The sequence below is a fragment of the Limulus polyphemus genome, unplaced genomic scaffold, assembly GCF_000517525.1.
Source record: "Limulus polyphemus unplaced genomic scaffold, Limulus_polyphemus-2.1.2 Scaffold1681, whole genome shotgun sequence".
Taxonomy (NCBI): domain Eukaryota; kingdom Metazoa; phylum Arthropoda; class Merostomata; order Xiphosura; family Limulidae; genus Limulus; species Limulus polyphemus.
The window spans coordinates 50,062-74,038 of record NW_013667291.1 but is presented as its reverse complement, the minus strand read 5'-3'; the positions used below and the strand labels follow the sequence as shown (position 1 = coordinate 74,038).

Sequence of the window (23,977 nt, the reverse complement as noted above, 5' to 3'; positions counted from 1 at the left end):
GCACATGAGCGAAGAGCCTTCCTCCCCTCAGTGGTTCAGCACTAAACTTGATGGGTTATAACCGTAAAATTCGGGGTTCTATACCAAAAGTAATCACCTCACAGATAGCTGTAATTAAGAAACAATTATCCGTATATGGATAACAAAGTTTTACACAAAATAAAACGCAAAGCACGTGTTTTACCTCTAGTACATAATTATTGCATATTAAATATATTTTAAAATGTTTAAATAAAGCTTTCGTACTCGAAACAAATGTCGATTTTCTACGTAGGCAATAAAATTCATTTATTTTGTGATTGTTGTTGTTGTTAAGCACAAAACTACACGAAGAGTTATCTGTGCTCTGCCCACCACGGGTACCAAAACCCGGTTTCTAGCAGTATAAGTCCGCAGACATACCGCTATGCCACTGGGGGGAGGGGGGGGGGTATAAGAAAATCTTTTTTTTTTATGTTGTTGTGAAATTTTTTATTTGAATGTACAAAGTTTATAAAATGTAAATTTAGTGCTGTGTATTTAAAGTAATTAAAACAGTTAAGTTGACCTGCCAAAACTAGTCACGTAAAAGTTAAGTACGTAAAGTTCTGAACAAATCTGATGGCCGTGCAGGGCTTCCCAATGACTGAGAGATTAAAGACTAAGTGAGTTAAGCCTATTCTAAAATATGTGATACCCACCAAACACCTGTACCATAAAAGACACTTTGAGCCGAATGGTGTGATAAAACCTGAAATGGGCCAGATTCATTCTCCAAATACTTCTTCCTTTACAATATTTACACTCACTCTCCTTTTACACATAAGGTGACATCGTCCTTAATTCCTTACTCCGAATTTCATATCTGCATAGTTTGATGAAGTTTACAAATCTTCTCACGCACGCGCACACGTTACTCTTTACATTATCTAGCTGTTTGTGCATATAATACTTTTAAAATTACGTAATTGATTTTTGCAGGTTCGTTGTAATGGGAAGCATTAATCAAGAAGAAAGTATAAATATGGAATCAGATTTATTTATTTTTATATTATGCTCGGCTTCTTTTTGATTTAAAATATACGATTGTCGTAGTTTAAGAAACTTAAATATGATTAAGGTCATTGGTTACCTCGGGTTATCTTGTAAATAACATAAAACCTTGAGACAGGTTAAAGCATGTAGTTGCGTGAGGAGCTTTTTCCTTGCTGCTTATAAATAATGTATTCGCTAGTGTATTTGTACGTAGTTTTTATATCAGTTACAAGTATGAAAACATTAGTTAACTTTCTTTAGGTGACATGAAAATCACGTTTTTATTTACGCAGCGGGTCGGGCGTTATCTAGTAATTAACATGTTGGCTACGTATCAAAGGGTCTAAGGTTCGAAACTTGATACCTGTAAATACGTACCTCAATTTCAGCTGCGAGTACGTTCTAAAAGTGAGATCTAATCTCTTTGCCCCCCCCCCAGCATCTCAGCGGTAATTTGAAGGCTTAAACGCAAAACACCGGATTTCCATACCCATAGTGGTAACAGCACATATAGCCCGTTTGTAGCTCTGCACGTAACAAATAAACAATCCATTTATTCGGTTTGGTTGGTTTCGCTCTGAAATGGACGTTTAGCCCACGTGTGCATAAGATGCTGTTCAAATTTTAGATTCAATTTCCACTTCTAAAAATGTTCACTTCCGCATTGGGCTTCGAACAAAGCACTTTTCCCTTCCTGTAATTTATGGTCCTGTAGTTCTAAATTGGTGTTACTATGTTTCAAATTGAATATTTGAAGTCGATAAGACTTTCTAGATTGAATTTAAAAAAGTTAGTGATGTCTCGGTTATTCTGATTATTTTATTTGGTCATAAATTACTTTGAGTGATCAAATTTTAATGGTCTCGTAGTTTTGATTGTATTTGATGTTGCATCAATGCATTGCTGTCTGCTGAACAATTTCTTTTCCTTCCTTATTGAGATTTGACAAAAGCTTTTCGTAGAAAATTGATTGTGATGGTTAGTTGGTAAGATAGTTAAAAATAAGAAATATTTAGAAAAATGTGTTGTTACTAGAAGCCCGTGAACGGTCCATTCTTTCCTTCTTTTTGTCGTGAGTTTCTTGTACGCTGTATAAAATATAACATTTTAAAAGAACAAGACTATACCCAGCTCTCCCATTTATTTATACAAGATGTAGGCTCGTGAAAATAAATGATGTTAGCCTGATGATTTAATTCCTACTGTTATTAAGGGAGTCTGGTTGTTGTGTGATCTAACCATAGGTTTGCTAGTACATCGTTGCTATGGCAACCTAACCGTAAGCACGCATACTCTTTGCTGCAGATCTGTCTACTCGTATTTTGACTGAATGTATAATAATATTAACGTAGATGTTATCTTGGTTATACAGGCAAAGCTCGTCGAATTTATATTGCATGGTGTTTGTTTGACGAACGCCATCTATTAACCCAAAATAAATTAAATGTTAATGTTGAAGAATCGTGAAGACTTTATAAACACTTATTTCGTCTTACTATGTTTTTGCGAGTAGATTACAAAGAGAACAAACTTTGCGTGCTATTGATCGTTTCGTGCATGTTTTTCGCAGAGATTTAGACGTTCTTTACCCAGGCTGTTGAACGAATTTGGATTGGGGACACGCATTCCAAGTAACTCTCCCCCGTTCCGCCTCTTATGAGTATATATATATATAAAACCTAAGATTGATAAATAGTTAAGTCAGTCGACTGGATTTACACGTGCGTAGTACGACGTACAAAATATTCATCTTAGTGGGACTATTACTGAAGAGAACCAATTATAGGCCTAACCTAAGATGTGCAATATGTATTGTGATATGCTCGTATAGATGGAGCCAATGTATAGCTAATAAGTCATCAACATAACGAAAGTTACTCTTCTTATCGTTGCACTTATAGACTAGCAAAGTGCCAACGGAAGAACTGTATATCATTTGTCATAAACTTCTAGATAAAATAGCGAACAGCGTATAATGTGTAAACTCTCGTTATCGATTAGCCGCGCCCTGTTCTTCCTCACATGTTAATTAATTAATTTTTTAAGTGAAAGAGTGTATGTATCATTAAGTACAATATATGTTTAATTGTTTATTTTGGTTTCGGTGACCCCGTGTTGTCCCTATCGCATAGCTTAACTTAGAGGGTCATTCTAGTAGATCACGTACCTCCGCCACGCAGCATTGATCATATTTCTTTCAAAAAAATATGGAAATGTGTCCGTATGTCCGTCATTATGAACGGACACGAACCATTTTTGGCAGGGCAATGAGGAATAATATTCTACACGTGTCCACCAAATTTCATGAAAATCCGATCATTTTGACTGTGTTAAATAGAAAAAATGGTGTGAAAAATTAGTTCTCATGTTAACAGATAGGGATTTTTTTTGGATTTTCGTTACCTTGTTGTTACTTCGACCCTCCAAAAACTAATCACTTCTAAGTTAGGTCATAGTTCAAATGTATACCAACTTTCGTCGAAATCGATTCAGCCGTTTTCGAGAAATCTTGCCGACAAACACACAGACAGACACGGGTGAAAACATAACCTCCGTCTACCTTCGGTGGCGGAGGTAATAAATATGGTGCAGTATAGTGTAATTTTTATAACCAAATTGTGATTAGTTAAGATGTACTGTTGCCTTCTGATATTGAAAAGATCCGTGGTGTGCTTGTTTCTTTTCGAAGTTTTCACGCAAAGCTACACAAGGGTTATTTGTATATATCTGTGCTAAATTTTGGATTGAAAGACCAGAGGGTAGACAGCTTGTCAACAGCACCCATCGCTAACCCTTGGGCAGCTCTGGTCTTAATATTAAAATTTGATTGCCACTTTTATATAGCACATAAGGCCTGAAATTGTGAAGCCTGTTTTTCGGTGCATGATTCATGCCTGTTGCCTTTCCAATTCATAGTCTTGGTAGGTTAACTCTTGGGCTACTGCCATTGGTAACAGTTTCAAAAGTTGTCATGTGATACATATATAGATAGGTACATTTCTATTTAAATTGCAGTTCGTGCATATGTATACTGTGTTGCAGTGAGTTCACATGTTAAATTAAAACCTTCAGTATGCTGATTATGTGGTGACGTCAATATGCCAGAGGGTGTGGGTGGGTATAATTTTGATTTGTGATGGTATGAAGCAGTTAGTGTTGGTTCAATAAATTTAGCTGCAAGTTACAAAACAAAATATATAAATTCAATATGATTAAACCAGCTTAAAATGTTTAAAAATCTAAATTGATCGACACGTTCCAAAAAGACTACCGAGTAATAAGGCAAAAAATTCCCATTTTAGATGGCTACTATTAAATATGTATTGCCATTTTTCAAGCTTGATCTATTTTGATAGCTTATGGATGAGAAAGTTTGGATAGAAACATTTTGGATAAGACTTTCATGTGATCTAGGTGGGTTATAAGAGTGATGGTCAAATCTCACTATTCAATTAGAGTAGCCCACAAGTTGCCGGTGGTGTTAATTAGCTGCCTTCTTTCTGCTCTATTACTTCAAAATTAGGGTCAGTCAGATGTTTATTTGTTGAATTGAAAGCGTAGTGTTATTGGGGCAAAAAATAATGCATCTGTATATAAAACACTGCAGAAGCTACATATGACAGACATTTACAACAATAAGTGATAGCATTGTAACTTAGTTGTCTTATACCAGTCCTGTGATTTACATAAAGTTCACTTAGATGTTAATTGTTTTTCATGTTATTGTGCATATACGAAAATCATGAAGTGTGTTATGTTCATCGGTTATAAGTTATGATTGTGTTAAGTTCATCGGTCGTAGGTTATTGTGCCTTTAAAAATGTTCCAAAATACTATTCACATTCTCATATGGTGTGTAAAAAGAAATCTGTATAGTATGCTTGTTGAGCAACCAGAGGGAGCTGTAAAACTGATTGCATTTGGAATTTCGTTTTATTCTAATCAGTCAAGTGCACATTAGTGAAAGCTATACTGGATGGCTAAAAGACGTGTCTAAGAGATAATGTCTCGTGTTATTACACTGAAATAGTTTTAGATCTAGAATTGACTCTGCCAGTACAGTATTTCATGCTCCAGAAGTGTTACTTTACAGTTCCGCACTTTTTACTGGCATATAATGTTTTATATATATTCTGGTTTTCTTATAATGCTCCCATCTATAATCTAGTAGAGTAACATTTGTTTTACTTGTATTGTTATTGTTCTCTCCAGCTATAAGCTGTCTCGATGTTGAACAATTTTACTTGTATTGTTATTGTTCTCTCCAGCTATAAGCTGTCTCGATGTTGAACAATTTTACTTGTATTGTTATTGTTCTCTCCAGCTATAAGATGTCTCGATGTTGAACAATTTTACTTGTATTGTTATTGTTCTCTCCAGCTATAAGCTGTCCTGATGTTGGACAATTTTACTTGTATTGTTATTGTTCTCTCTAGCTATAAGCTGTCCCGATGTTGGACAATTTTACTTGTATTGTTATTCTTCTCTCCAGCTATAAGCTGTCCCGATGTTGGACAATTTTACTTGTATTGTTATTGTTCTCTCCAGCTATAAACTGTCCCGATGCTGGACAATTTTACTTGTACCTTTGGTGAAAGACTATATGATTAGTCCAATTCTTGCTGGTGCTACAACGCTGAGGGTGTAGTTTTTGCTTTAGAAAGATCTATACTGGTACATGGTTGAGGGTATAGTATCTGCTTTAGGAGGATTTATACTGATATAGTGCTGACGGTGATAATGTTTACTTTAGGAGGATGTTTACTGAACTGGTTGAGGATATGGTATCTATTTTTGGTGGATCTGGACTAAGACAGTGCTGAGGTTAATAATGTTTACTTTAGGAGGATATCTACTAAACTGGTTGAGGATATAGTATCTATTGTAAGAGGATATGTACAAACCAGTGCTGAGGTTAATAATGTTTACTTTAGGAGGATGTCTACTAAACTAGTTGAGGATATAGTATCTGTTGTTGGTAGATTTGTTCTAAAACAGTGCTGAGGTTAATAATGTTGACTTTAGAAGGACGTCTAGTAAACTGGTTGAGGATATAGTATCTTCTTTAGAAAGGTATCTTGGTATGGTACTGAGGGTTTTAATGTACATTTCAGAAGGTTATGTACAAGTACAGAACTGAAGTTATAGTGTCCTGTCCATGAGGATTCTTACTAATACAAGCCTGAGGATATACCATTGACATTCAAATTTTTATATAATCTAGGATCAGATTTTACACTGGTTCATGTTTAAGATGTTATAATGTTCTTGGTTACATGCTAATCTATGTTCTTAAATTTTAGGAAACATTGTTCACAGAAGAAAAATGTAGGAATTGTGTGTATGTCTTGTACAGTTCTTCCTGCCGTTGAATTAATTTTCTGTTGTAGTTTTCTTTCACCTATTGGCTTCTCTTATTGGCAGCTTTCACATGCATGATCTTTTGATGACAAATGAACACTTATTGTAACATAATAATAACAAATATCTGTTTAAGTAGCTACTCTGGTGCAGCAGTGGTTGAACCATTAAAGATATTTGAATTGATATTAATAAAAGCTTTCATACTTGATACAATATCTATTGAGAAATAGGTTCTATCACACACACACACACACACACACACACATTTATGTGTGTATATATATCCTGTAATGCATTTACTTCCATTCCTGGTTAGTCATCTATAGTCATAATGGATAAACACCCTGTCTTTTTACAATAATCATTGGTTGCAAAAGAAAAGAAACATAATACTTGTCAAAAAACTGATCAATCATTATACATCTACAAGCAAAGAAATGGTTCTGCATGACTTCAGATATGTCTTCTTTTTTTATGAACTCTTACAAACCTTTGGTGCTATGACATTGATGAATTTCTGTTTAGGAAGTTAGTAGTTACTCTCAGAATAGATTAATGTGATCTGAACTCAAAGTTAAATAAAACTTTTGAAGAAGATGAAAAGCCAGTTTAGTAAAGTGTTTTTTAAACATATCAGTTACTATCTTTAATAATTGATGGATGATTTTACTTGCATATGACTATCCTTAATAATTCAAGGATGATTTTATCAGTTACCATCTTTAATAATTGATGGATGATTTTACTTGCTTATGACTATCCTTAATAATTCAAGGATGATTTTATCAGTTACTATCTTTAATAATTGATGGATGATTTTATCAGTTACTATCTTGAATAATTGATGGATGATTTTACTTGCATATGACTATCCTTAATAATTCAAGGATGATTTTATCAGTTACTATCTTTAATAATTGATGGATGATTTTACTTGCATATGACTATCCTTAATAATTCAAGGATGATTTTATTTTCATGTGCAGATAGTTTGATTTTTCAACACCAGGAGTTTTACAGCAATAAAAGTGGAAATTCAATAATCCCAGTGAATTGAGATTAGGTTAATCTAGGGGACTAAAGAATACCTATATAGATTATAATCATAAAGCATAGGTACACACAAGCTAAGAAACTTCAACCTTCCATCTGTAGAAAGGAAAAAATTTTGTCCATTAGGGCTTGCTACTGGAAAATTGTTTAAAACATGGGCAATTCAGATAAGTTAGGTTTTGTTTGTAATGTGTCTATAATGGTGTGGAAAATAGCTGTACTTTATATTATGGAGATACAATGAAATAAGTAATTTTGGTAACAGGAACATCTAAAACAAACATGTTTATTATCACTAACTGTTAGTGTTCCAGGGCTGTGAAACTGTGAATTTGTGGCTCATGACATTACCACAAAAATAGCTTCCCACTTGGGGGGCCATGATTTTGATGGTCAAATCCCACTATTCGGTCAGAAAAGAGTAGACCAAAAGTTGGAAGCGAGTGCTGTTGATTGGTTGCTTTCCCTTAAGTCTATCAGTCCCAAACTTAAGCCTTCTAGGTGCAGATAGACCGTGTTTAGTTTTTTGTAGGATTTGCAGCAATGTGATAAGAACCATGAATTTTCGGATTCACAGTCCTGTACGCTCAGCCCTTGTGATCATAAAACATAATTACTTGCAACAGAAACTTGGATCTCATGTTGCAATAACCTTTCTCAAAGCTTTATTTTTGTACTGAAAAGTTAGAACTAACAAAACAACTTTAAACAAATCACGCATTGTTTTAATTTTCTTGACATCAATAGGTAAATTAACCAGTAATAATCCTTTAAACTTTTTATTTTTCATTAACAAAATAATGTATGTTGATTCTAGAATTAGTTTCTGTCCTCGACACAGTTTTCATGCATACTTTTATTTGTATTAATTGTCATTGTAAAAACCAAGTGATAGCCCTAACTCAGAAATAAAACTAAACATTCACTTCCTCGTATAGTTTCCTCTCGTATATATATATGGAAGAGACTCAAAAATATACAGCTCTGTACTGACTTACTGATTGATTAACTAACCAACTAACTCAATGGGGTTTTTATGTTATTATAACATCTTTCCCCCAAACTTCTTGAAAATTCAAGACGCCACGTCAAATCTAGACAGCCCGGAAATTTCTGGGCGTCTCTCATCATCACCACATCGTGCCAAAACTCGTTCTAGGGAAAAAAAAAGAAAAAACTCTAAATAAAAATATTAAAAACATAGCAATATGTTAAAGCAAAAATAGCGTATTTAATATTTCACCATTATGGGAATTTACACTTTATTTATTTCTGATATTGTTGTTGCCACCTTCTTAGCCTTTAACTTCTTTAAAAACACACGTATATAAAGTTGAATAAAATTTGTTTTTATTTTTTATTTGACGCAAAACATCGAAGAAAAGTTCACAAAGTGCACCAGAAAGGTCGTCTTTTTTCTGTGACGATATTTTACATACGCCAAAATAGCATTCTCTTGCAAGTTTTCCATTCAAAAGTTTTGAACGCATTTTGTTTTCCAAGCAGTGCTATTTGTGGTAACAAGCAAAGAGTGCTGGAAAATGGTAATTCAACCGAGTTTCACACAAGTAAAAGAACCTCGTGGAATCCCTCAATCCCTGCCAAGGAAACTCGATATTTTTGGTTTATAAAATATAGTAGCTATGGTAGCGACATCAGCCAAGGACTGTCGTGTCATTTAGCTGATTATGAACAAATTCCTAATCTAGATATAAAATTTATTTAACCAGCTTATACAACCACTTCTATATTTTAAGACACAGATTCTATTCTTTGTTATAAATTTTAATTTGGTTTAAAATGCATGGAGTATCTGACACGTATGAATATTTAATAATACTGGTAATTACCTCAAAATCCTTAAAGAATATATTAAATATGTCATAAAATATGTTTGAAGTTGTTTTTTTTTAAGTTGACGCAGTAACTTTATTTATTAACTGCACTAAATAGATTTTTCTTTTGTATAACTTTCAACAGGTCCAAAAACATCTACTCAGAAGTGTGTCTTTATCTTATATACCGGCCTGGCATGACCAGGTGGCTAGAGCGCTCGACTCGCAACCCGTGGTCGTGGGTTCGAATCCCCTTCTCACCAAATATGCTCGCTCTTTCAGCCGGGGGGGGGGGGCGTTATAATGTGACGATCACTCCCACTATTTGTTGGCAAAATAGTAGCTCAATTGTTTGAGGTGGGTGGTGATGACTAGCTCCCTTCCCTCTAGTCTTTCACTGCTAAATTATGGACAGCTAGTGCAGATAGCCCTCGTGTGGCTTTGCGTGAAATGCAAAATACACCAAACCAAACCGTATATACCAAGCTTTACAATAAAAGTATAATGTTTCTATGGGCGCCCTTATTACAAATCAATATCGGCAGTAAACGTGGTAGAAACTAGGATTTTCCAAAAGGACACTTATTTTAAGGTTACGAACTATGACACCATACATACCCTTGGGTTATCTGAGCAGCTTTCAAAATTTATTACAATGAAAATGATATATAATTAAATCTTTACGTTGATTTTTGTGACAGTCTCTCAAGATGTGACTTTTTTACTACTAATGGTCGGTTGTGGGATTGATTTTGGTTTGAACGGAATATAAGCCTATATTTCAAGCAGAACTTTAATTCTAGACCGCCTTCTTAAAAGGTGGTATTTTGAAACTGTTATGGTATAGTTTTGGGACTTAAACCCATTTTAAGAGTAGCAAAACGCAACCTTTGACAGTTTATGCACCATCCATCTTAGAATATCCAAACGATCAATGTTTTGTTTTTTAGTTCACAATTAAAATATTTGTTCTCTGTCCAATCAACAGTCTTACAACAGACGCTACGTTTCGTTGTCGAATCACGTCATCCTCAGGAGTGTGAAACACACACACACACACACAAACACACACAAAGAGCCACTATTCATGTGGCTACTTAGCTTTCATACTGAATTTAAAAAAGATCACGCCATCTGTATACTCTGATTTTGAAACACTTCATCCCTATTCAAGATGTGATAATTATTTTTAATGTGTTTCATTACCTCTAGTTTTTTTATTTTTAGTTGTCATATCATTCGATTGAGCCAAAATAACACTGAATGACATGATCAGTATGATTTACACGCATCGTTTTTTACAAGTGCTTTTTGAATATGTTAGACATAAAATTACACCCCCACCCCCAGTGACACAGCGTTATGTCTACGGATTGATATCGCTAGAAACCGGGTTTCAACACCTATGGTGGGCAGAGCACAGATAGCCCATTGCGTAGCTTTGTAAAGCAGACAAAGTTGGTCAAATAGTCATCCAAAATAAAGAGCATTATACCAAGAAAGTTGAAGAGGGTGTCCGGTGAAGGTGTGCATGAAAAGGTCAAGAACAACCCTTTTAACAAATTTCACAAACCGATTAAACAAAAAAGTTAGACTGTATAAGTCTAACTTCGCAAGAGAAAAGAAAACAACAAAAAACATTTGGCTCTAAGTAGTTTTCTAATTTCAAGATTTTATGCCTTGCCAAAGGTTCACAAAATAGGAGATTCCTATAGACCCATAGTATCAAATATCGGTTCATCCTTTCACAACATAGCTAAATTTTTAGCACGTACATATGTATTCTTTTCTAAGTGACAAGAACTATCAAAAATTCTATAGAATAGTGAAAACATAAGTAAGGTAAATATAAATTATGATGATATACTTGTATCTTTTGATATATTTCACGAAAGACCAATTGATAAAGATATCAAAACAATTACGAATGAACAATGTCAAATGAAATCTTAGAAAAAATTTGTTTGTTTTTGAATTTCGCGCGAAGGTACACGAGAGCTAACTACGCTAGCCGTCCCTAATTTAGCAGTGAAATACTAGAGGGAAGACAGCTAGTTATCACCACCCAACTGCCACACAAGTTCCTGTTTGGGCCCGGCATGGCCAGGTGGTTTGGGCGCTGGACTCGCAATCTGCAGGTCACGGGTTCGAATCCCCGTCCCACCAAACATGCTCGTCCTTTCAGCCGTGGGGTCGTTATAAAGTGACGGTCAATCCCACTATTGGGCGGTGATGAATAGCTGCCTTCCCTCTAGTCTTACACTGCTCAATTAGGGACGGCCAGCGCAGATAGGCCCTCGTGTAGCTTTACGCGAAATTCAAAACAAGCAAAAATTGAATGTGAATGTGGTTGTATGTACATTGGTCAAACTAGAAGAAATTTAAAATTTAGAGTAAATGAACATAAGAGAAATGTTAAAGTGATAATTCTACATTAACTGAACATTCAAATTATACTGATCATGTCATTGAATGGGGGAAAACTGTTAATTTGGCTCATCCGAATGATATGACGGCTAGAAAAACTAATGAAACATGTAAATAGAATTATTAAATCATAAATAAGGATGGAGGATTGGAAAATCAGAAAGTGTGCAGATGGCGTGATCTTCTTTAAATTTGGTTTGTAAACCAAGTAGTAACGTGACCAATAACACTTTATGCATATGTGGTTTGCACAGATTTTGTTTTCGCACTCCTGATGATGACGTGAATGGACGTCGAAATGGAATGTCTGTTGTAAGACCGCTAATCAGTTGTAGAATAAAGTTTTTAATTGTTTACTAAAACGTTGCTTGTTTGAGTATTTTAATTATATTTACACAAGTGCTTTCAACTTTAACCTTTTAATACTAACCATCTTGTTCGTTCTTCTCCAGACATGTCACAAAATACCGGCAATTTGTAAAGTGCTAATTGTTTTTGTCATTTAAGTTAATGAATGTTTATTTCACGTATTCGCTCAAAGCTGTGCAAGGTCTATCGTTATATAGCCAGTATTATCATCTTCGTCTGAAGAGTAAAAAAAATATATAATAATTGAATAAAAGTTAGTAATTCAAGACGTATTATTTGATTCCCAAAAGACGGATATTTCTTGGAAGATGAAAAGATTACAGCTTTATATGGATCGTGGTCAATCAATCTACGTGAAATACATTAAACTGTTTTGTTCTGCTTCACATTTAAGCTGAAAAATACTTTGCTTCAGTGTACAGAATTTGAATGGTGGATGAGTTGAGTAAACTGAAAAAAAATGTAATCTGCTATATCTAAATAATGAAGGAAATCCTGCTTTTCGCAACGGAACTATATTTATAGCTGGCTTTTACGTCAACGAGAACTATTCTGATTTGTCCACATGGAATCGAAAATAAGATGTTTAAAAATGCAACGTGTGGGACTTCTGGTACTTTGCACCGTCCACGTAAAGTGAACAATTGTATGCGTGTGGTATCGATTCGTTTGCCATACGAACAGTTATATTCTAAAACATTTTTGAACATAAGAAAGCTTCATAAAACTATGTATTTTTTATCTAGAAGCGGTTAAAACATGGTTTTTAAGACTTGTTTTGATTCACTTAGGATTTTTACACTGAAAACAGCCTTCTTCTAGTCTTGTCTGTGTAGCCAACGTTACTGTAAGAGTAATATTAAAACTGTGTAGTAAAGAAATTGTTAACCGAGCCGTTTCAAGCTAATTCAAAACAAGAAGTACAAACGTGGGGTGGGATACCATCTTTGGGAAAACGGTTTGTCATCCTCTTATGTAAGACGAGCCTGGCATCGCCTGGTGGCTAGAGGGCTCGATTCACGATCTGCGGGTTCAAATCCCCGTCACCAAACATGCTCGCCCTTTCAGCCGTGAGGACATTATAGGTGACGGTCAATCCAACTATTTGTTGGTAAAATAGTAGCCGGTGGGTAGTGTTGATTTGCTGCTTTGCCTCTAGTCTGTCAGTACTTAATTAGGGATAGCTAGTGCAGATAGCCCTCAAGTAACTTTGCGCGAAATTCATAATAAACCAAACTTATGTAAGCCCAAGCGCGGCCAAGTGGATAACTTGCCGTATGGTGGAGCTGACATTTTGTGGCTCGTGTCATGTTACCGCCAAATAATTATAAAAGTGGTCCGCACTTTGGGCCCTTGGATGCATTATAAGAGTGACCATCAAATCCCACAATTCAGTTTGACAAGAGTAGCCTAAGAGTTGGCAGTGAGTGTTGTTGACTAGCTGCCTTCCTTCTAATTATTACTTTAAAATTAGGGACGGTTAGAGCAAATAGCCCTTTGTTTAACTGTGGATGAAATTCAACAAACTTATTTACGTCAACAGTGCATAATATATGTGAAACCTTCATAAGTTTATAAGATTAGATTTCTAACAGTGCTTATCAGAGAGAGAAGGTACTATCCAACTCTTGTGATTTTTCAACTGCTGATCACACAAAGATAAAATGTATAACATGAATAGTAATAAATTCTATTCTAACAATTTATTTTGCATTTGAAACAAGTAGTGTGAATGTGATATATATAACCCAATATATCATGTCTTGTGTACTGGTATAACTTGATCTATTATATGTCTGTACTTCCTGTTCGTTTGTTGTCTTTTGTATCATACGTAACAAGCTTTGTTTTTAGCGTTTCTTTTGTAGTAATGTTATCTGGAATTGTGATCACGTGGTAGTAGACATGAAACGCTGCCGAGGTTACCTGTTTTAAAATCGAATATAGAGTACAAAGTTTCCAGCTACTGTTTCAAATGGTTGTTTGGAAATAAGTTTTGGTGACTCATGTTTTTGGAATTTCTGTTTATCTTGTTTTAAGTAGACTTGAGCTATAATTACATATACATAATATTTTTGTCTTGGGAGGGGGGGGATGTGAAATGTTTATTTTATCCCAGAGTTATTCAGCGGTATAACTGTATAACCAATAATGTACTATATTAAAATTATTTATTTAATTTCTTTTCTGTCTGTGATTTCGTAATATTTTGTCATTTATTTGTTTCATAATCCTTTATCAACAAATACCAAATGTTTCTCAGTGTTAAGTGCATGGTTGGAACAATAAATTATATCCTAAACAATCAAACTGTTCATCCTTCCATGTGTTAGGTAGTGGTGGCATACATGCAGTGGTGACAGTTGTTTTTGTCCAAATCAGAAAAACATACTAGAAATGGAAAAACAAGAAGTCAGGGTTACAGTATTGATTGAGAAACCTCAGGAAAACGTAATATGAGCACGTTCACATACTTATGTTTTTCTCTTTTATGTCCTGTGATGAAATTGTAAACCTTTACATCATTGAAAACCTTTACTGTAACTAATTGTGAGATAATTATATGGTGAACATTAGTTTCACTTTGCAGAATGTTTCCCATGTTTTTATTTGCTAGTTTATTGACCTTAAACTGGTCATGCATGTTGGTTGAAAAAGACAAAAAAAAAAGACTAGTTTTATAGACAATTTTGGGTATTTTTCTGTAGTTGTTTTGGAATGAACTAATTAATATTAACTTTTGATCAAAGCAAGCTACCTATGTAGATCAGAACTAGAAATGTATACCTAGTAATGAGCATAGCTAATTAAATATAATATTCAGATTATATTACTTAAAACAGTTGGAATCCATTTTTTATCATTTGCTCATTCTTTGTGTTGTTTTAGACAAATGTTGAATGTTTGACTTTAGTTGTGGGTGTTCCTTGCCCATTGAGAGAAAAAAAAAGATTTTTCAGTAGGGCTAATGCCAAGTTTTTTTATGGATTTTATGGGTTTCTTCTAGATAATATTAGTTTTGTGGATGTGACTTTCATGTAGAGAGTCAGTTCTACAACATATTTTAAATATATCTTTCAGCTGGACACAAACTTTTAAAATGAGTTTCTGAAAAACTAAACGTGAATGGTTTTAAAGCAATGCTTCTTATAGTCTCATTAATAAATAATTGAGTCTTTTAAACTACAAACAGTCACTTACTCTGTTCAGGAAAGTAATGTACATGAAGCTTGGTGGTAGACAAATTTAATCATGTGAAAGATAACGTAGTCACTTGCTTGAATATTATTTTGGATGATGGCTTTTATAATCAGAGGTACCTTATAATGTGATCATCATAACATACCAACGTGTTCTTCAGTTTCCTGAATGCAGTCTTCTGAACAGCAGAAGTGACTTTTGAAATACCTAGTATCTCAAAATATATGTGCTATTTATCATAATTTTAAAAGCAAGTCCTATAACAAGAAAATGTTTGATTCCACTTTTGTTACTAATTTATCAAAAATTGGAACTTTTTCAACTGAAGTTAGATGGGCTTAGCCTTAGATCTACATATTTGTAGAGGTAAACATGAGAATAAATGAGGTTACACCTTATAAAAAAAAGCTATTTTACAGTGCTACTAGTGTAGTGCAGAATGTTTACTGATACTTTCTTAATCTATATCTGTTGAGAGAAAGGATAGAAATGTAAATCATGTTTCTACTTGTCCTTCTCTTCTGATTCAAATGAGTTTCTTAAAACACCATTCTTCATCAGTAATCTTAGGTCTTTGCTGAACAGAGAGGCATAGATAAACTTTTGTTTAAGTAAGGAATTCAATAAATGTGAATATCACTCTTTTGAAGAGATTAAGCCAGTTTATAAAAACTTAGAAAATATGCTTAGTTGGTTATACAGAAAATTTGGCCTGGAAAATTGTATCAGTAATAAAACAATTAAACTTAGAGGCTGTTTCAACATGTACCTGTATATATATATATGTATATTTTATTTTAGGTAATATTTTTAAAACTTCTTTCAAAAATACATGCATGTAGTTTTAAGAGCTGAAAGTATTAAAATATTACAGTTCAGAGTGTATGCCTTTGTAAAAAATTGTACTAAATTTTTTTTCCAATTTTGTTCATTAATTTTTTGAAAATATTATTAAAGTGCTTTTAATTTATCACCATTATTGCCCTGACTGTTTTTAATTCACAATTTCAAGATAATTATTGTTACTCTTACCCCTGGAGCGGCAGTCGAGGGTATTGCAATTGGGTCTGTGTGTGTGAAAACTAATAGACCGACGTACACAAAAATTATACACAAGATGGAAAGTCAGTATGGAACAGTCCTTTCCAAATTTGGTCCAGATCCATTTCTGGATACTGATTTTGAAGCATTTTTTTATAATGGGAAGATAGGTCATTTTTGAAGTTTTGAGTATAGTGTGATTGATTTTGTACTAATTCTCATGGGCACATTAAGGTTGAGACTCCTCATCACACTACAAAAAATGATCCGGATCATTGATTATTCTGGATCTGAGATGGATTTTCTGAGTTTTCAAAGGTGAAATTTGATGTTATTCAATATAAACACATGTAATATCATGAAGGAACAGCAGGACAAGGGTTTGCAATCTCTCTGATTGCATTTATTTGATTTTGTATTGAGTGTAAAATAAGCTAACAAGTATTTTCACTCATGAATCTGAGATTATATTGATAGATGTGAAAGATTTGCAAGTTTCAATACTGATACATTTTAAGAATTAGTTTTATAAACATATATATTTATTTTTAATTTAATCTGATATTAAGAATATAAATTCTCATTCATGATGTTAATAATTTAAACTAATATGGATTAATCTTGTACATCACTTTCTCCACATCACAACCAATAACAGAATCTTACTGGTAGGATTAATATTAGGGAATCTGTTAGTAGGTTTCAAGTAACATCATGGCAACAAGCTGTTTAGTGAGGACAGGTTAGCAAGAAACTGAATTTTGAGATTAGAACAGTAAGGAGCTGGCTAGTGATGTCAAGGTAGAAAGAAGCTGCTTGTAAGGTCAAAGTAGCAAGGACTTGGCTAGGGATGTCAAGGTAGTGAGGAGTTGGCTAGGGATGTCAAGGTAGTGAAGAGCTGCTAGTGATGTCAAGGTAGTGAAGAACTGGCTAGTGATGTCAAGGTAGTGAAGAGCTGGCTAGTGATGTCAAAGGCTAGGTAGCTTTATATTACCCTGACCAATAGCCAGTTTCTTATTACCTTGTTACATTTACCTCAAAAAGAGTCTTCCCACTGTTTTGACCTCATAAGCCAGTTTCATGCAACTCTTGACCTCATAGTTATCTTCTTGCTACTTTGACTCTTCACTAGGGATCAAGAGAGCAAGAAGCCAAGAATGGAGGTCAGAAAAGCCATAAACTGGGTATTGAGATGAAAATAGTTAGAAGATGTCCTATATAGTAAGGGTAACAAATGAGAAGCTGATTAGTGAGGTCAGAATACCAAAGAGCTGTTTTATGAGATCAGGATAGCCAGATGTGTGTTGTAAAGTGATTTAATTATCATTTATTGAATGAAGTAAAATTAAGATGTGTTTACTTGAATAACTTTCAACATCCAAAATGAACTGGCAGAAAAACAGAAATTTCCAAAAAACTTTCATCTTAATTGGGAGAGTATACAACAAATGGTTCCATCTTGTATTACATATTTTAGAGTATCAGTGTTTTTACTCTTTATTGTATGGTTCTGTCGTTCTTTTATTTTTTATTTTACATTTTTTGTTCTCTTGATAAAACATTAATTTTTTGTTTCTTTGCTGTACTATCCATACTGTCCTGCTACCTGACTCTACAGTTAAACAATAATATATATTGTAGTAATTAATCTCAGTCGTCAAACTGCTCCAAATTTACAGTGTTGGCCATTTAAAAGGATTTGATTGGTCACAAGGCATTGTTATGGAGGACTATATTAAATTTTGTGTATACTGATGTTATGTTATTGAAGGAACATGAAACCTTGCAACATGTCATAAAGAAACCACTAGAGTTTGTGTTTGTTGTAAGTAAGTTATACTTTATCTTTTCTTAATGTTACTTTCATTAACAGTATTGATTATAATTTTTAGTTATTCTGTTTTATTGTTTTTAATCAAGTGTGACTATATATATATAAAAGGATTATTTTGCATTGTTAGCTTACAACAATGACTTAAGACTAATACTCTAAGCTGACCGAACCTTGATTTACTTCTGATCTATGTCGGTAGCTTTCTTTGATTAGAAGTTAATATTAAGAAGTTGGCTGGTGAGATCAAGGTGGCAAGGAGCTGACTAGTGAGACCAAAATAATATTAAAATTGTTATTGGGATGAAGTTACAAAAAAAACTAGCTAATGGGGTGCAATTAGGAAAGATAAAATAACAGTAAATTAACTACTTAATGAAAGTAGAAGGAATTTAGATAGTGGAGTGGGTACAGCAAGAGGTTGTCAAAATAATGGTAATTTGATTTGTGTAGTGAAGTTAGAAGGTTGCTGGATGTGAAAGGTATAACAGGCTAGCATTAAGAATAGTGCATGTTAGGTGAAGGTGTTGGATAGAGTTGGACAATTAGTGGAATTTGATAATCAATTAATTACTGGGCTTATTAATTAACTACATTCAACTAATTGGTGAGACTTACATAGTTGGACTAATCAAAAACAGTGTAATTGGAGACACTAATTTTGATTAACTGGTTATTTTACCTGACACTAATTGATGTAAGCAGTGCTCATAGGTAATCAGTTAATCGACCAGCTCTAGTGTTCTTGAATGTTGGCTTGTAGATTAGTTGTTTGATTACTTTCAATTAAACATAGTAAAAATTAATTTTTATTTATACATGGAGCTTCTCTGAGTTTGTTAGTAAAGATCAGCCTGTGATTGGATATATGGAAGGATGTTTAACTGATTAGGTATGTGTTTGAAGAAGATTTGGGAGAACATTACACTATCATTGAACAGTTTATAAATAGGCTTAAGCACTGGTCACATAAAGTGAACATCCTGTTTAGCTTTATACCATGAATGAAAACAAGTAATATTTCTTCTATTACAGGATGTGTGTGTGTATATATACTTATTTAAAATGTGTTTGAGAAGAGCAAAGGGTAGTTATAATGTGTTGTATTATAATGTATATTATATTCCTGAATGTAATGCTTTTTTGTATTACCATGCATCAGTTTAAAGCTAATCATCATAAGAGCTTTAGGTTAGCTGTTCCAATTTATGTAACTTGTCGAGTTACGAGAAATAGTAGTAGATTGTATTTCAACATGGAGTTGGAAGCTTGAAATGCCATGAGAATCTGGGTTATAAGCTACATGCATAGCAACAAACAGCTTAACATTTCAGTTTGTGTTAGTAGAATTAGCTGATTTGTGAAACTTGCCAAATTGCTTAAACATTGGACTCATTAATTGATTAAATTCAACAAATCAATTATTTTCATGAGATGGGTAAGAAAAAAGAACTTTTTCAACACTAATAGTTGGATTTTGATACACATGTGAGCAGAGCATTTATTGTATTATGTAGCTTTGTGCTTAACAACAAACATAAAAAAATTGGCAATATTTTAATTTGTTGGATAGCTGGAATAATTGAAGTAGTAATATTGGAAGCAGTAATAATTGAAAATTAATTATGATTAATTGATAATTTTCATAACACTGATGGATTTAATTACAATTTCGATTACTGGATAATTGGAATAATCAGAAAAGTAATAACTGGAAACTAGTTGATTATTTTCATATGACACTAATCAATGTGACTAATGCTTGAAGATAGTCAATTATATTGATTAATCAATCAGCTGTAAATATTAGTTGTGTATGAAAAAAAATAAATACTTTTACACATTTATGAAAAGTACTCTGGATTAAGATACATTTACTTAGTGTTCCAAAGTGGTGCTGTATGTTTTAACATGCTAAATGTATTTGAAATCAAATGAATCCTATTACCTTATAATTAGATTGTATAGACTTTCTTGTTTAACAAAATATAATATTTTTAGTGTAATGGGGATATTTTTAAACACAGGATTCTCAGCAATCCCATAAGTGCAGGATGTGATCTTTAATAAACGTTACGTGACTGATGTCACATCCATCAGAATAACATCCTGTTGCTATTAAAGATATTTCTAGAACTGGGGAAGACATGATTGTTCAAATTTTACTGTTATGGGTATTATCTGTTTTGTTGAAGTAGAGGACACCAATTTCTAACTATAAACTAGACATTAAACAGCTAATATCTTTTTTGACTTTGTCTTGTAAAATATCATTAGATATAGTTCAACAAGTGTAAAATACCTTTAATTTTTATGACTGGAGTAAAGGTGATGGTCACCATCTTTGTGATTGAATATTAGTTTTACCATTTAGATTATATTGCATCAATATATTTTCTGTACTTTGAACTCTGGATAAATGTTTACCAAAGAAATTAATGTTGTGTAGCTGTATATTAATGTGTTTTCTTTTTTCACCACTAGTTGTTCACTTGTGGCTTTGGGAATTGGGGGGGCATATGTAAGGTTTACTTCAATCTTTGTTTTTAACTATCAATTGGCAAAAAAACTAAACAACAACAAATTGATGAAAGAAACATTAACAACTATACAAGACAGATACACTGTTAGTTAAGAAAATTGCTTACTGTTCCCAGAATAATCCCTTTATTATGCAATAGTGATGGGGGGAAGGGAGAGCTTCCTAAAGATCATTAGTGAAGAATTAAGTCCATTGTTTCAAACAACTCAAGATTTTTCCACTTTTTTCAATGAAGACAATAAGCAACTTGAGATAAAGGTTTACTTATTCCATCCAATGTTTGTCTCACTCCTTTTTCAAGGGTCTATGAATGTCACAGGTTACAAAACTGATTTTGAATTATTGTAACTAAAAAGAATATATAAAACTACAACAATATAATGTAACATTTCATGTTGAAGTGTACTAAAAGTATTGTTGAACAGGTTAGAGTTGTAGATCATAAAATAAATGAAGAGTAAAATAAATAAATAATAATAGTATTATAGGGGCCATGCATAGTATTTGTTAATGGAAGGGTGTTTGAACCGAATCAAAAGATTATTTAAATTTTCTGTCAAAAAAAAATTGCTTAAAATTTTTATCCGATAAGGTGTCTTGTTAATTATGATATGTGCATTGATGTAAAGTGTTCAGAAGTGGCTTCTTGACAGGAAATTTAAAGAATCTTTTGATTCAGTCCAAACACCCTTCCATTAACAGATACAATGCCTGGTCCCTATAATACTATTATTATTTATTTATATATATATATATTTTTTTTTCATTTACTATTTTAAACATTTATTTTAAGATATGCAATTCTAAACTGTTCAACAATACTTTTAGTACACTTCAGTATGAAATGTTACATTATATTGTTGTAGTTTTGTATTGTTTTCAGTTACTATAACCTAAAATCAGTTTTTTAACCTGTGATGTTTGTAGACCCTTGAAAAAGGTGTAAGCCAAAACGTTGAGTAGAATAAATAAACCTTTATGTGAAGTTCTGTTGTCTTCGTTGATAATGGTTTCCATCCTTCAGTCAGCACTGAAAATTTTAAAAAATAATATAAAGTTTTTATGCTTTTTTTTTCTGCTAACCTTGAAACTAACAAGGAGTGATATATTCTTAAGTTAATTTTAGGTGAAACCTTGGACATTCGAAGCCATCTGTGATCTCTTTATTTTTGTCAGAAGTGAAGTAATAGTTAAGAATTTCTAAAAAATGTAGAAACAAGGGAATTAAAGATAATATTATTAGCAATTTTTTTGTAGGATTTTAAGTTCAAGAAAACTATTTCTTGTGTTTGTTAAAAAAGTTTTTCTTTCTTTCTTTGCAGTTTTTATTCAGACAGATGGTGAGCTAAGGTATTTGGTTGATGGAGTATCTCTGCAAATGCATGATGTAAGGACTTTTTATTCTAATACTAAATTATAGCATATCAGAGAAGTATATTAACTCATTTGTAAGAGTTACTAAACAACTAATTTTGAACTCTTAATTACAAGTCTTGAGTGAATTTTTAATTATACTGATACAAATTAATGTACTTCAGTTTTTTCATTTGCTTATTTTAAATGATTTTCTGAAATTTTTATAATGCATTTACATATTAATAAGAATTCTTAAATCTATCGTAAAATATGCAAAACAATCAGATTAGTCTTGTTGTGCTTCCTGAAGCTCATTTTATGCTTAAGAGATTAATTTATCAGTTCAGTAATAAGATGATAAAAAGAATGTAAATCTTTACAAGAAAAATTACTGTGTGTGAAGGATTTTTGTACTGTTAGAGTAATGAGCTTTGATCTGGCTAAAAAGTACTTTTTTTATTTCAGTGTGTGAGTTATATGTATTAATTTGAAATTTATTTTTAGAGTTGGGATGACGTTGCAACGTTGAAACATGTAGAGTCGTCAACCTTTTGAAGGCCATAGATTGGCCTAAATAAAATGTTTTTAATTGTGTACCAATTTTAACATTGAATATTATTTATGATTTTAACTTTATACACAAGTGCCAAAACACAATAATTAATTATTTTTGGAGATTTAACAACGATATTGAGTTGTTTGGATTAATCTGCAAACATTTCATAAATATATTAATGTGTAAGCAAAAATATTTTTGGAAGTATTTGTACAATTGTAATGTTTAAAGTCAAGCTATGCATGATAAGTCTCAGGCAGTCTTTAATACTGTTGCCAACTTCATATGATAATTTTTTAAAATCTAAATTTCTTCAGTGTTTGTATGTTTATTCAAAATTTTTGGTTTGCAAACAATTGAATTACAGTTGGTTATGAAATGTAATATTGTATTTCATAAGTGTTTTGTAGTAAGATTTAAACTGGCCAAAAAAATTCAAGTTGTTGAAACTTACCATTTTTCTTTTCTAGTCTCCTGCTGCTGAAAACACTTCCCCATTCAGGTACGTTTGTGAATCTTTGCCTCACTTTTCAAATGGTACTTAGTACTTACTGGGTGATTCAGAATTTATGTTTGGTCTTCTAGCTGTATGGCTCCTCATTGAACTTAACATGACAAGCTTAAAATTCTTCCATAAAGTTCAGTATATGTTTTAATGCATAAAAATATTTCTACAATTTTCTCTGCTAATATTACTTACTGTTTCTTTATTTGGTGACAAAGATGAGTTTTCAATTGAGGCATTATTTGTTTTGCGTTTTTAAGAATGCTTTTATGATTATTTCTGTTTATTGTTACTGACTTCAGCTGTAAGTGCATTATTTACTGAGGTTAATATGATGCTAAAAATGTTCTTGTTTATATGACATTAAAGCTTCCCTATGCACATTTATAGTAGAACAAACAGTTCTTGTTATATACTTGTTTTTATACCTATACTCTAATTTACATTGTGTGCATTACTGTTTTTAAATAGGACTATGAGATTGTTAATTATTTAGGGATTGAATTATGTACATTTAATAATAATGTAGTTTATGGTAATAAATACTTTAGTTGAACTTTGAAAACAGGGCCAAATTATTTGAAACACTAGTGTTATATAGAATATATTTGTTAAAAGGAGAAGGTAGTGCCTATTTCCCTCATTTTAAAATAGTCAATTCAAACAAGTAGAATTCCCTTTGACATATTGAATGCCTGTCCTTGATGAGTTTTAACTCATGCTGTCAAGAGAATCTGACTAAAACTTTCCAAGTGTCCTTTATGCATTGTGTCACTTACTCATAAATATTAAGTCGTCAAGAAATTAATGTCGCTTTTTTTAGATGAAAAAACCCGAACAACTTATATATCATAAAAAAACATTTATTAAATGAAATATTTTC

General features: G+C 32.7%; 1 protein-coding gene across 1 annotated transcript in view; it reads left to right on the top strand.

Moving 5' to 3' along the window:
- The window catches only part of LOC106464538 (transmembrane protein 131-like), a 139,732-nt gene that overhangs the window by 67,921 nt on the left and 47,834 nt on the right, over positions 1-23,977 (top strand). The window contains exons 2-3 of the mRNA XM_013924683.2: positions 22,000-22,064; positions 23,060-23,091. Coding sequence (XP_013780137.2) covers positions 22,000-22,064; positions 23,060-23,091 — 97 coding nt within the window. The remainder of the gene's footprint in view (positions 1-21,999; positions 22,065-23,059; positions 23,092-23,977) is intronic.